Below are 14695 nucleotides of genomic sequence, written 5' to 3' on the forward strand. Positions count from 1 at the left end.
ATCTGTCATTGATCGTGTTATTGATCCTGTTACTGATCTGTCATTGATCCTGTTTTTGATCTGTCATTGATCCTGTTATTGATCATTGTACAGCAGCAGGAAGCCAATTGTGTCACCTGTTGTCAGATTAATAAGACGATCGATCAGTCATCAATAACTCACAAAGTCAACACACGTCTGTAAAAAAATGAAATCAAGCTTTATTGAAACACGTTTACACGAAACCAAACCATGGAGTCCATCAGGTGACAGGTGTGGGGGTCACATACGACAGGTGTCATGGAACGCCTCCAGGGTCCTAAAGTCCCTCCATGTTGGAGGAAGTCCGTCCTGCAGGAAGCGACCGCAGCGCTGACAGGAAGACTGGAAGAGCTTGATGTAGCTACGCAGCCACGTCTGCAGGGGGACAGGTGGGACAGGCAGGTGAGACAAGGGACAGGTGGGACAGGTAAACACACAGACAGGTGAACAGACAGACAGGTAGTCTCACCATGAAGGAGCGTACCACCACGTCAGGCATCTGTGGCAGCTGGTAGTGCAGCAGGGCGGTAGTAGCGTGGTCCGTTACCTAGCAACAACACAGCCAATCATAGCACTGCACGCTGAGCCAGGTAAGGATCTGAATACAGGTGAGTCTTACCTTCTGGAAAACCTGGTACTGAGACTTGGTCCAAATGTCCAGCTGCAGGAAGAGGAGACAGGTTACCATGGAGACCAGCAGACAGGGTCAGAGGTTACCTGTCCAGTGGCGTCTCACCTTTCCGTCCTCGTTGTAGACGTTCTCATTGAATCCTCGAACCACAGTTCTGTCAATGAACAGCGAACGCATCACGACTATCGCCTTCAACACCTTCCCCAGAGTCACCTGGAGGGAGGAGGAAACACAGCCGTTACCTGGAGGAAATAGTGTTGCACCTGTAAAAGGAAAGTTCTATCTCAGAGAGGAGCTGCTCCTTGGTAGAATTCCCAACTTTAAAGCTGGAAAGGAAGTGGTATTCCACTAGTTTAGAAAAATAGTTTAGTCATTTATAAAAAAAAAAATTAAAAAAAGCTTTTGGTAATGCCAGGACAGCATAACATTCATCTTTAATAGAGACCAAGAACAACCCTAGGTTTCTCTTCAGCACTGTAGCCAGGCTGACAAAGAGTCAGAGCTCAGCTGAACCTTGTATTCCTTTAGCTTTAACCAGTAACGACTTCATGAGCTTCTTTACACATAAAATAGTTATGATTAGAGATAAAATTAATCTGGTCCTTCCTACAAATGTCACAGATGCTTTAGAATTGGCTGTTAGACCTGATGAATCTTTAGAATTCTTCACTCCTATATGTCTCTCTGAACTAATTTCAACAGTTTCTACATCCAAACCATCAACATGTCTTTTAGATCCTATCCCAACTAGACTCTTCAAGGAGATTTTACCTTTACCTTTAATTAATTCCTCAATGTTAGATCTGATTAATCTGTCTCTAGTAAGATCTCTGTGTAGGTTCTCATTCATCCAGGTCATGGTTATCCAAAGTAGTTTAAATCAATCCACTGGACTTAAAGAAAGTTCCTTGAAGACGTTTCACCTCTCATCCAAGAGGCTTCTTCAGTTCTGGTGGTGGTTGGTGTTGCCTCAGCTTTCTGGGGCGGTTGTGGGTCAGGTGGTAGAGCGGGTCGTCCAATGATCAAAAGTTCCCGCTCTCGCCTAGTCATGTGCTGTTGTGTCCTTGGGCAAGACACTTTACCTGCCTTGCCTCCAGTGCTGCTCTCACACTGGTGTATGAATGTTGGTGGTGGTCAGAGGGGTCGTTGGCACGGATTAACAGCCACGCTTCCGTCAGTCTGCCCCAGGACAGCTGTGGCTACAAATGTAGCTGAATAAATAATGGATCCATTGTGAAGCGCTTTGAGTATGCCTGAACAGAAAAGCGCTATATAAATCTAATCCATTATGATTATTATTATTCTGTGAGGTATGTCCAGGCTGTTATTCCAACGACCGATACCACAACTCATCTGACTACTCAACGATGGTCGTTGTGAGTATCGGTGGGGGTCGTTGAAATGCACAGATGTCACTGAGCCCTCGTGTGCTAATGGTGGTCATTAGCATGAGTCTGCTGAGTAGTTCTTTTGGGGAGTTTTGAAAGGACTTGATTGTAAATTGGCGAAAGATGATGTCACAGACCACCCCCCTGTTCAGAGATGGCTTCTCTACTTTGACATGGATGGCTTCTTTCACTCCTCTCTCAAACCATCTGTCCTCCCTGTCCAAAATCTGAACATTGGTGTCCTGAAACGAGTGTCCTTCTTCCTTAAGGTGAAGGAAGACTGCCGAATCCTGTTCTGAGGAACTGGCTCTCCTGTGTTGAGCCATGCGCTTGTTCAGTGGCTGTTTGGTTTCCCCTATGTAGAGATCTGAGCATTCCTCGCTGCATTTAACTGCATACACCAGATTGCTCTTCTGGCTGTGTGGTGTGGGGTCTTTTGGGTGGACCAGACTTTGCCTGAGGGTGTTATTCGGCTTTAAAAAAACAGGGATCTGGTGTTTGTTGAAAATCCTCCTCAGTTTTTCAGACACACCAGACACATATGGGATCACTATATTGTTGCGCCTGCTCTTCTCTCTAGTAACAGGCTATGTACCACAGGCTTTTAAGATTGCTGGAATGAAACCTTTAATTAAAAAGCCCACTCTAGATCCAGATGTTTTAGCTAATTATAAACTGATATCCAAAATACCATTTCTCTCTAAAATTCTGGAAAGAACAGTTGCAAATCAATTATGTGAACACTTACAAAGGAATAATCTGAAGTGTTTCAGTCAGGCTTCAGAGTGCATCATAGCACAGAAACAGCTCTGGTAAAAGTTATTAATGACTTTCTCATAGCATCAGATAATGGACTAGTCTCTCTACTTGTTTTGTTGTACCTTAGTGCAGCATTTGATACGATCGACCACAAACTTCTGTTACAGTGACTAGAACATTCAATTGGCATTAAAGGGACAGCACTGGACTGGTTTAAATCCTACTTATCAGATAGGTTCCAGTTTGACTCTTCTGAGCATACTAAAGTTAATCATGGAGTTCCTCAGGGTTCTGTCTTAGGACCAATACTGTTCACATTATACATGCTTCCTTTAGGCAATATTATTAGGAAGCATTGTATTAATTTCTATTGTTACACTGATAACATTCGGTTGTATTCATCTATGAAGCCAGATGAAACTAATCAGCTAGCTAGACTTCAAGACTGTCTTCAGGACATAAAGACCTGGGGCCTCATTTATAAAGCATTGCGTAGGATCCATACTAAAAGTTTGCGTACACCGAAAATCTGAAATAGGCATATGCCAAAAAATATTGTGATTTATAAAACTGTGCGTAAGCTCAGCTGCATGCAATTTCCCCTTTATAATAACACACTCCAGCTGGAAGATTGCACAGGTGGATCCACCTCACATTCCGCCCACAACACACCCACATTTTACCATGAATGGTCAATGCAAAGTAACTCATGAATGTATCTGTATATAAATAAGCTGCTGATCCACGGCATTTTACACAGCGCCCCCTGCAGTCTGTTCACTGCTGTGCATCAGGATGAATGAATCATGTGTTGACCCAGGCCACCCTGACACTAAATTTGTTATGATCAAGTCCGATGTACAAATTATTTGTACACTGATTGAATGTACATTTTTTCGGTTCACGTAGACAAATTCATCTTCACTCGGAGCCCTTACAGCAACATGAGTGCAGTCAGTTACGCCGATTACATTTGTGAAACCGGACATATCTGCAAATTGCCGTTTAATGTTGGCCTGTTCATCCACAGTGTAAGGAAACCTGATGTACTGACTGGTCATGTTTATAATGTCATCCAAACAGCTGGCATTATTGCGCTGAGGGATGGTTGTGATATCCAGACCTAAAGGACATCATTTAACTGTATATCAGACCCAGATAGGATTTAGACAACAAATGTAACCTCATATATTCTTCATATAAAACACATACCTGTCGGCCACTTAACGCTGGAAGGAGCCGGTGTCTCCAGAAACCCCCGAGTCGTCAGCTCCTGTGTCTGTACCGGGATGGTTTGGGCGGGGGGGTCTGTCTAAGACGGCCCAGTTCAGCACATACAGTGCCTTGTGAAAGTATTCGGCCCCCTTGAACTTTTCAACCTTTCGCCACATTTCAGGCTTCAAACATAAAGAAATAAAATTGTAATTTTTTGTCAAGAATCAACAACAATTGGGACACAATCGTGAAGTGGAATGAAATTTATTGGATATTTTAAACTTTAACAAATAAAAACCTGAAAAGTGGGGTGTGCAATATTATTGGGCCCCTTTACTTTCAGTGCAGCAAACTCACTCCAGAAGTTCAGTGAGGATCTCTGAATGATCCAATGTTGTCCTAAATGACTGATGATGATAAATAGAATCCACCTGTGTGTAATCAAGTCTCCGTATAAATGCACCTGCTCTGTGATAGTCTCAGGGTTCTGTTTAAAGTGCAGAGAGCATCATGAAGACCAAGGAACACACCAGGCAGGTCCCAGATACTGTTGTGGAGAAGTTTAAAGCCGGATTTGGATACAAAAAGATTTCCCAAGCTTTAAACATCTCAAGGAGCACTGTGCAAGCAATCATATTGAAATGGAAGGAGTATCAGACCACTGCAGATCTACCAAGACCCGGCCGTCCCTCTAAACTTTCACCTCCAACAAGGAGAAGACTGATCAGAGATGCAGCCAAGAGGCCCATGATCACTCTGGATGAACTGCAGAGATCTACAGCTGAGGTGGGAGAGTCTGTCCATAGGACAACAATCAGTCGTACACTGCACAAATCTGGCCTTTATGGAAGAGTGGCAAGAAGAAAGCCATTTCTCAAAGATATCCATAAAAAGTCTGGTTTGAAGTTTGCCACAAGCCACCTGGGAGACACAGCAAACATGTGGAAGAAGGTGCTCTGGTCAGATGAAACCAAAATCCAACTTTTTGGCCACAATGCAAAACGATATGTTTGGCGTAAAAGCAACACAGCTCATCACCCTGAACACACCATCCCCACTGTCAAACATGGTGGTGGCAGCCTCATGGTTTGGGCCTGCTTTTCTTCAGCAGGGACAGGGAAGATGGTTACAATTGATGGGAAGATGAATGGAGCCAAATACAGGAGCATTCTGGAAGAAAACCTGTTGGAGTCTGCAAAAGACCTGAGACTGGGACGGAGATTTATCTTCCAACAGGACAATGATCCAGAATATAAAGCAGGGTTTCCTCTACATGTAATTGATTGTGGCGCACCGCCACGGCAAAATAAAAGCCGCCACACCTTTAGAATAATGTTTTTTTTAACCATGTTTTTATGTTGTTTTATGTTTATACTAATGACGATTATTGTATTAAATGTGATTTCGGCACAAAACGTGGTGTTTTTCGTAAAATCTGAGGCTACGCTGCAAATACCCTACCCTTATTTTGAAAAACCAACATCGGAACACAGGAGTCATTGCCTGGCACCTGCCTGCAGTGTTGCCAACTTAGCGACTTTCTTGCTAAATCTAGTGACTTTTCAAAGCTCCTAGCGACTTTTTTTGTCAAAAGCGACGAGCGACAAATCTAGCGACTTTTTCTGCCGTTTTGGAGACTCTGACAGGAAAACTCGGCTCATTCTGCAGTTACTGTCCTCAACAAGCAGCAGGTGCTGCTGTGGGCTTCTCCCTAGAGTGCCTATATAATGAGAGTGGCGACAACTGGGGATTTGAAACCATTTTGTTTCCATTCACTCAACATGGGACGCGCAGCGCGAGGTGCACATTCACGAAAACTATGGATTGTTTACTGATTTCAAGACATGTTTTGGACAAAATAATTTACTGGCTTGTTTTGTCTGGATGTCCAAGGTTGGATTATGGCCGTTTTTAGTGGAATATTTTCATCTGTGACTAGTTTTGAGCCTTCAAAGGTGAGTTGTGCTGTTTACGTTATTTGCTGTTTGTTGGACAAATGTGGTTATATTACCCGCTGTGGTAATCACATCTGAAAGTGGTTTATACCGGCGGATTCATGAGAATCTAAGCTTTCCATGGGTGTATAATGTTTATATCATCGAGCTTGCAGCTTCGGTCAATTTAGTAAAATACGTTTGCACATACGTTCGCGCTGAAGTTTAACGGGGTAACCCGTTAAACTTCAGCGGCCCGTATTTCATGAATCTCCATGCATGAAAATGGTCAAAGTCAAAATAACCACAACTGCCTAAAATCACATCACACTTTTCTATCATTCACCCATACATCATAACATGAAAGTACATACATGGGACTAACCTGGCACAAAAACCATGATGAAGTCGGTTTCCATCCCACTCTCCGGACTTTATTTTCCCACAGTTTCATTCTTTCACTATTACTGGGAAATCTAAACATGTGTAATCCCTTCTCCGATCGATTTGTGCACCCAAAGGCACAACAGCCCGTCATTTTTCAGGTATTTATGAAGCCAAAAAAGACCTAGAGTTACTCTCTGCGTTGTAAACAACATTAACAGGCATTACCGGCGTTCATGAATAGGAAACAAAATGGCTCCTATAGATCACGTGACCAAAATTTTTTGGACCCGTCATGTCGCCACTCTCATTATATAGGCACTCTACTTCTCCCCCTCCCAGAGCACAGGCTGTCAGTCCAGTAACCCCACAGCAGACCCAGTGAGGGGAGGGGGAGACCCACATCACTCCGCGGCCAGACGGCCGATGAATCACGCATACACAGTCACTACAGATCCCATCCAGACTTACGGAGCCGTATAAACGTAAATGTTTCTTCACTGTCACGCTAAAATAAACCACAGCATTTAGCCTCTAGTACAAAAACATATTTTGAATGTTTTATTTTCACTTTTTGGTCTCTTTCACAACATTATTTCTCTCTCCTACAACGTTGATTACAATTACACGCTAACTGGGAAATATGCAAATTAGGCGATGACGTCATTTAGCGACTTCTAGGACAGCCAATAGCGACTTTCCTTACTGAGGAGTTGGTAACAGTGCCTGCCTGTCTAACTGCTGTGCGCGATATGCGAAGAGAGTAGAGACAACAGTCCGACGTGGAGGGAGAGAAAAGGGAGAAAGAAAGGTACCTAAACTAGGTTGTATTTGATACAGTTTTTTTCAAACCAGTGAAAACGAAATATAGATGATTAGGCTACAGAAAAAATCCTGAGTCGTGATAAATGTGTGATTCATTGTTTAATACAGGATACGCATTGTCATTATTTCAGAGAGATTCTTACTTTTATTTTATTTTTGTACCAATGACACTTGTTAAAGAGAGATTAATCCAGGCCTAATAAAGCATGTGAAGTCTTTGGTTATACAGTAGAGAGATAATATTTTGTTGTAGATTATTTTTTAACTGTAAAACTACATTTTCTGTTGATAGAGGAAACCCGTTACGTTTCAGATAGACGTTTTGAACAGCACGACATAACGTTAGCTTAGGTCATGCCCAGGTAATTTTCTGCCATGACTCTTTTCTGGTCAGATTTTCAGATGAGTATATTAAACTATTTTCTCAAGAAGAGAAAGGTTCCAGAGGAAGAGACTCAGGTAACCTTACATACAAGCTCCATGTTCTTGAGACTTTTGTCGTGATGTAATTCCCTCAAGTCAATAGAAATGATAATGAGGAGACAGAAGGGCACAGCTGTATATAGTTTTGCTACAGCCTTTTACTTTTTGCCTCTTTGTTTACTGTTGTTGCCGCAGCACTAGGATAAAGCAAAGGCACAAGCTCTGTGGCACTGGCAGGCTGACGCCTCTTCTAGATGCTGCTTTAATTTGTCGTTGTGTTTGTTGTTACTGCAAGATAGTCTTTTCAGTTATTATTTTCTATTAATGTACTGGAAACCTGATAATAAATAATGTATTTAGAAAAACATTCAGTTTGAAACAGTCATAATTTCACATTTCAAAATTTGTCGTCATCGTCACCCCCCCACCCCCACCCCCACCCCCCGTCTTCCACTCGGGCAGACCTCCCCCACAGTTTAAAAAAATCCTGGAGGAAACCCTGTAAAGCCAAATCTGCAATGGAATGGTTCACAAATAAACGTATCCAGGTGTTAGAATGGCCAAGTCAAAGTCCAGACCTGAATCCAATCCAGAATCTGTGGGCAGAGCTGAAGACTGCTGTTCACAAACGCTCTCCATCCAACCTCACTGAGCTCCAGCTGTTTTACAGGAAGAATGGGCAAGAATTTCAGTCTCTGGATGTGCAAAACTGATAGAGACATACCCCAAGAGACTTGCAGCTGTAATTGCAGCAAAAGGTGGCGCTACAAAGTATTAATGCAAGGGGGCCCAATAATATTGCACGCCCCACTTTTCAGGTTTTAATTTGTTAAAGTTTAAAATATCCAATAAATTTCGTTCCACTTCACAATTGTGTCCCACTTGTTGTTGATTCTTGACAAAAAATTACAATTTTATATCTTTATGTTTGAAGCCTGAAATGTGGCGAAAGGTTGAAAAGTTCAAGGGGGCCGAATACTTTCACACGGCACTGGAGGTCCAAGAGTACTGGGGGACGGCATGGCTCAGTGGGTAGAGTGGCCGTCTTGTAACTGGAGAGTTGCCGGTTCGATCCTCGGCCCGTTGTGCTCATGTGGAGGTGTCCCTGAGCAAGACACCTAACCCCTAATTGCTCCTGGTGGGTTGTGGTTATCTATGTGCTGAACTGGGCCGTCTTAGACTGACCCACCCGCTGAAGCCACGCCATCCCGGTACAGACACAGGAGCTGACGACTCGGGGGTTTCTGGTTGTGGTTAGCGCCTTGCATGGCAGCTAAATAAAAGCGCTATTTAAATACAACCATTTACCATTTTACTGCTCGAGGGAATCTGAATCTGCTTATTAGCCAGTCGTCACCATGGGCCAGGAAATCCCCATGACCCTAAAATCTCTCTCCATTCTTAACGTGATCTTCCAGCAATGCCAGCGCATCCATTGTGCCACATTACACACAGCTGTCACCCGCTATTTATCCACTTGATCAGCGATTGGACTGATTGTCACAGGCCTTTTCCAAATCAGTAATCAATCAGTGCCACTCACCGCTCTATATCATTTGAAGATGGAGGTTTGATATATGAACTTAGTTCTGCAAATACAGTCGTAGGCCGAATGACGCACTATATGAACATCTACAACAATGAGGGTTTATGATTATCCGGCTCTACAAGTCTAATATGTGATAACAATAAAGGTTTGAGATCAATCTGGTATCAATTCACCACTTCACCCTCCATCACTGCCGTTCCTCTGTCTCCTAAATGTGCTTAAGCAAGAATCAAAGTTGGAGCACCGGTGCACATTCTCACGCCAAGTTTGTTTTTAGAATCACAACCTTTGCGTAGAAAGTGGCGTACGCTACTTTCTAGCCCTGTTTTGTGCGTACACAAGCTTTATAAATGAGGCCCCAGGATGAGCTGTAATTTCCTACTACTAAATTCAGACCAGACTGAAGTCATTGTATTTGGCCCCAAACATCTTAGAAACTCGCTTTCAAAGCAAATAGTTACTCTGGATGGCATCACATTGGCCTCCAGCACTACTGTGAGGAATCTTGGAGTTATTTTTGACCAGGACATGTCCTTTAACTCACACATAAAGCAAGTCTGTAGGACTTCCTTTTTTCACCTGCGTAATATTGTAAAAATCAGGAACATTCTGTCTCAGAGTGATGCAGAAAAATTAGTTCATGCTTTTGTTTTGTTTTGTTCCTACCAGCAGTACGGCCGACGTCCCGTTGGGTCGGAACAGTTCTATCGTCATGTCAGGAAACATCCGTCCGATCCGAGAGATGACGTCATCCACGTACCTGCACACAGAGAATACAGTATTACTGAGGCAGCTATGGCAGTATTACTCCAACAAGTACCACAGTATTACAGTACTGTAACAGGAGATACTGCAGTATTCTATGGAAAGAACTGTCGTATTGCAATATTATTCATGCGTGTGTAGTACTGCAGTATTATATGGTCGTCTGAGTAGAACTGCAGTAATGCAGTAGTGTATAGTAGTACTCACTGAGGAGGAAGAACCAGAGTACTGGGTTGGACTTTGGGTCGTCTCTTTGCTGAAGCTCCCATCTGATTGGCTGATCGTTTGAGTGACTGTTGGTTCAACAAACTGGAGGCCAGACCAGCGTGGTACTGCAACTACACACACACACACACACACACACACACACACACACACACACACACACACACACACACACACACACACACTTCCTGTGAACTCGTCTCATTAACATCTATAAAGGTGTGAGTTCGGGTGAACTGCAGCTGAAGTTTTGTGAACAGTAAACGTTGAAACAACTGAAGCTCAGAGCAGAGAGCAGATACAGCTCAGTGTAACGGTACCTTATTGGACAGTCCCTCAGTGTAACGGTACCTTATTGGACAGTCCCTCAGTGTAACGGTACCTTATTGGACCACTTGTAGGCCTGCAGCAGCTGGGAGTAGAGAGGAGTTTTATCCTGGACCGGATCCAGACTCAGCAGACCACTGTTATGGAGGGGATGGGACTCTGAGGGACGACCCACCAGACCGCTGAGACGCTCCAGCTCACTGGGGACAGACAGGTGAGACAGCCCACAGTGACTGGATGGTGACATTTCACACCAAGGAGGGATTTCTGAGCAGTGAGCTTAGCATCCTTATGACAGCAGAAAAGAGACAACAGTAAACCAGTATAACCCAGTACAACCAGTATAAGCCAGTAAAGAGTTAGGGTTTGGGCACCGAACCGTGAAACTCGGCTGTAAACGGACATTAACCAGTATAAAGTAGTTAGGGTAGGTTCAGGGTTAGAGCAGTATAAATCTCGTACTGGGGGACCTACTTCAGGTCTCTGTTGACCGCCTGCAGGTTGTCCTGGAACTCGGCTATAAACTGTTTCTCTCGGCCCTCCAGCGTCTCCCGGTTCTTCATTCCATCCTTCAGGGACTCGAACACGCGGCTGACGCTGGAGCGCAGCGCCTGGATGCCGCTGATGGCGTGAGAGAAAGCGTCCAGGTTCACCCCCACAGTCACCACGTCCGCCATCTCAACTTCTCTGTTTGGGTCCAGGCTGGCGCGGAGAGATGACGTCACACAACTCTGAAAGACGTCCCCAATCTGTTCCGTGTTTTTATTATTGTTAGAGATGGTATTATTATTAGTAGTAGTATTATTATTATTAGTGTTGTTGTTTCTGCAGATCCAGCAGCTATAATAATAATTATTATTATTATTAGTAGTAGTACTTGTAGTTTGTCTGTGAATCTGCCAGCAGCATTACTCTAAAACAGACCAATCAGTCAATAAATCAATCAATCAAACTTTATTTATAGAGCACGCAAAGTGCTGTACAACAATTAAAAACATTAAAAACAAAAAGACCCATCCCGGCCTCCCTCCATGTCGGCGCACAACTGCACAAGCACACACACACACACACACGCACACACGCACACACGCGCACACACGCGCACACGCGCACACACGCACACACGCACACACACACACACACACGCACACACAAACACTCTCACCACTGGCTGTAGGGAGACATCGCATGACACTGAACGATTGTGGGAAACGCCTCCATTGGGAGCCCCCCAACCAGCCGAGCCGAGGGGACCCGAGGACAACACCCCCAGCAGCAGACCAGACACAGCCCCCAGTGTGGAGGACCCCCCTGAGGAAACATTGGAGTTAAAAGAATAAAAATAATAATAATAATAAATAAATAAATAAATAAGTAAAGCATGGAAAGTGAAAACAGTAAAATACATAAGATAATAAATAAGTAATGATAAGAACATAAGAAGGCTTAAAAGGTCAGTTAAAAGCCTGATTAAAAAGGTGAGTCTTTAACCTTCCTTTAAAAACATCCACAGTCTCTGCAGTCCTGAGGTTCTCCAGCAGGCTGTTCCAGAGGCGGGGGCCATAGGGGCTAAATGCCGCCTCGCCGTGGGTTTTGGTTCTGGCTTGTGGTGTAATTAAAAGGCCGCTGCCAGAGGACCTCAAGGTGTAATGTGTTCCCGCCCTCTGGTCCTTGTCAGCACATGTGCAGCTGAGTTTTGCAGTAACTGTAGATTAAAAATACTCTTTTCGGGAAGACCAGAGAGCAGGGCATTACAATAGTCTAAATGAGAAGAGATAAAAGCACGCATTAGCACCTCCTGCTGGCCTGAGTGAGAAACAGGCAGACTCTGGCTTTGTTCTTAAGATGGTAAAAACCTATTTTTGTTATCTGTTTAATATGTGGGATAAAATTCAGCTCAGAGTCAAAAATAACGCCCAGGTTTTTTACAGATTGTGCTAGTTTAAAATCTTGTAATTTAGATAAAAGTCTCTCGCTGACCTTCAGGACCTAAAACTAAAACCTCAGTTTTGTCCTGGTTGAGCTGTAAGAAGTTCGCTGCCATCCATGACTTAATGTCTAAAATACACTTTAAAAGGGTATCTATTGGCCCTGTGTCATCAGGAGACACGGCGATGTACAGCTGTGTATCAACAGCGTAGCTATGGAAACTGATGCTGTGTCTCCTGATGACGTCCCCAAGAAGAAGCATATAAAGATTAAAAAGAATGGGACCTAAAATTGATCCTTGGGGACCAATAGATTTGGTCACGGTGTCAGTTACCTGCTGAGGATCACATGATTGCCATCCTACTACAAAGTGACTGTGATTAATCAGTTAGAAATCATACAAGGAACAAATGACTAAACTGTGAGGTGTTTCTGAGTCCCGCTACATATTTAGGTCATGTATGTAGCAAACCTCAGCTAGACAGTGGTGAAGCTCCTGATGTTTCACAAAGCCAGCCATCAGCCTTAGTTTGAACACAAATCCACCTTTCTGTCCTTCACTCCTTTCTTCAGAAACACTGTCAGAGCTGGTCTCCATTCCAGCTGTTTCTAAGTTCAGACACATCCTTTATACACAGCAACATGGAACCGTTTTCTTTCATCTTTAAGTGAATTTTCGGACTTTTCGGCAGCATCATGTTAAGAAACCATCTTCTTAGATAAACACTTCCTGTGCTGCGGGAATGGTGAAAAAATAAAATCCCATAACATTAAAAATGTGTTTTCAAAACAGAAGCCTGGAGGGAACGGTTATTTTAACACTACCCAAACAAAGGCTTGCCAGAAGTGATGAACTGATCAACAGACCTGTATAAGAGTAATTTACACGTGATTCGATATCCGTACATAACGTGTGCCTTTTTTCTATTAAATATTTCATATAAAGGATTATCTTATCTTATCTATCTTATTTCTTCCATCGGAAATTATATGTCAGCTGAGCAGCCTTGGAGGAGGACTGCGCTCTCTGAGTGCTTTTCTAGTTATTATTACCTCAGCCAGGAGGTTATGTAATCATCAGAGTTTGTTTGTCTGTCTGTCTGTCTGTTAACAGCATAACTCAAAAAGTCATGGATGGATTTTCACCAAATTTTTACAGAATGTCTGGAAGAGCAAAAGTAACAATCGATTGGATTTTGGAGGTGATCTGGATCACCGTCTGGATCCAGGATTTTTTTGAAGGACTCTGTACAATTGAGAGAGATGGCCACAAGTAAGCCACAAGTAAGCCTGCAGTCTGAGAGCCATTGTACTCTTGCTCTTCCAGACATTCTGTAAAAATTTGGTGAAAATCCGTCCATGACTTTTTGAGTTATGCTGTTAACAGACAGACAGACGGCCTGGCGGAGGTCTGCGCTCTCCGAGTGCTTTTCTAGTTAATATTATTATTGTTACACACACACACACACACACACACACACACACACACACACACACACACACACACACACACACACAGTGTATTCCTATCATTGTGGGGACTTACCATTGACTCCCATTCATATCTAACCCTAACCTTAACCCAGACCAAAACAATGTCTAACCCTAAATAAACGTTTTTGCACTTTTACTTTTTTCAGTCACAACAACATGGCCAAGAAAACACTGTTTAAACTTGTGGGGACCAAAATGAGGTCCCCACAAGTGACATTGTTTTCGGTTTTCCTACAGTTGTGGGGACATTTGGTCCCCACAAGTATAGCCAGCACCTGACCACACATACACACACACACACACACACACACACACACACACACACACACACACACACACACACACACACACACATATATGTATGTACAATAACAATAATAATATTAATAAAAACTAGAAATGGAGAGAGAGGTAGGGTTCCTGTGGACGGAGGGAAAGAGGAGGAGGAGGAGGAGGAGGAGGAGGAGGAGGAGGAGGAGGAGGTAAATCAGGTAGATTATTTTCCAGTCAGTGGAGTTTGAGCTCAGAACCAACGTAGCTCTGACAGAAGAGGACCATAAGCACGAGGATTTATGGGATTAAAGTGAAGAAGAAGCAGAGACTGAATGTTTGAGCTCCTCAGTAATCAGATTACCCAGAACCCACTTGAAGACACAAAGACAGGTGGACAGAATCATATGGACAGGTGAGTTTACACTGAATGACTTAGTTCAGGTCAGTTCACACAGACAAGAAGACACTGTCAGTGTGTCTCAGTGTGTGTCTTTGTGTCTCAGTGTGTGTCTTTGTGTCTCAGTGTGTGTCTCAGTGTGTCTCAGTGTGTGTC

At 43.4% G+C, this 14695-nt stretch overlaps 2 protein-coding genes across 2 annotated transcripts in view; one reads left to right on the forward strand and one right to left on the reverse strand.

The window, feature by feature from the left end:
• Nucleotides 1-180: 180 nt before the first annotated feature.
• On the reverse strand, nucleotides 181-11163 carry med27 (mediator complex subunit 27). Its single transcript, XM_051951023.1, has 8 exons — nucleotides 10921-11163; nucleotides 10502-10646; nucleotides 10102-10232; nucleotides 9796-9889; nucleotides 758-865; nucleotides 641-682; nucleotides 491-568; nucleotides 181-396 (listed from the first exon to the last, which is right to left on the reverse strand). Exons 1-8 carry the CDS (start codon nucleotides 11121-11123, stop codon nucleotides 262-264), a joined length of 936 nt encoding a protein of 311 aa, XP_051806983.1. The 5' UTR covers nucleotides 11124-11163; the 3' UTR covers nucleotides 181-261.
• A 2682-nt stretch (nucleotides 11164-13845) lies between these two features.
• ntng2a (netrin g2a) overlaps nucleotides 13846-14695 on the forward strand; it is a 32831-nt gene continuing 31981 nt past the window's right edge. Inside the window, 1 exon segment of the mRNA XM_051951019.1 lies at nucleotides 13846-14554. The gene's annotated coding sequence lies outside the window, so the exon portion shown is untranslated.

This window comes from Acanthochromis polyacanthus, chromosome 7 (assembly GCF_021347895.1).
Source record: "Acanthochromis polyacanthus isolate Apoly-LR-REF ecotype Palm Island chromosome 7, KAUST_Apoly_ChrSc, whole genome shotgun sequence".
NCBI lineage: Eukaryota > Metazoa > Chordata > Actinopteri > Pomacentridae > Acanthochromis > Acanthochromis polyacanthus.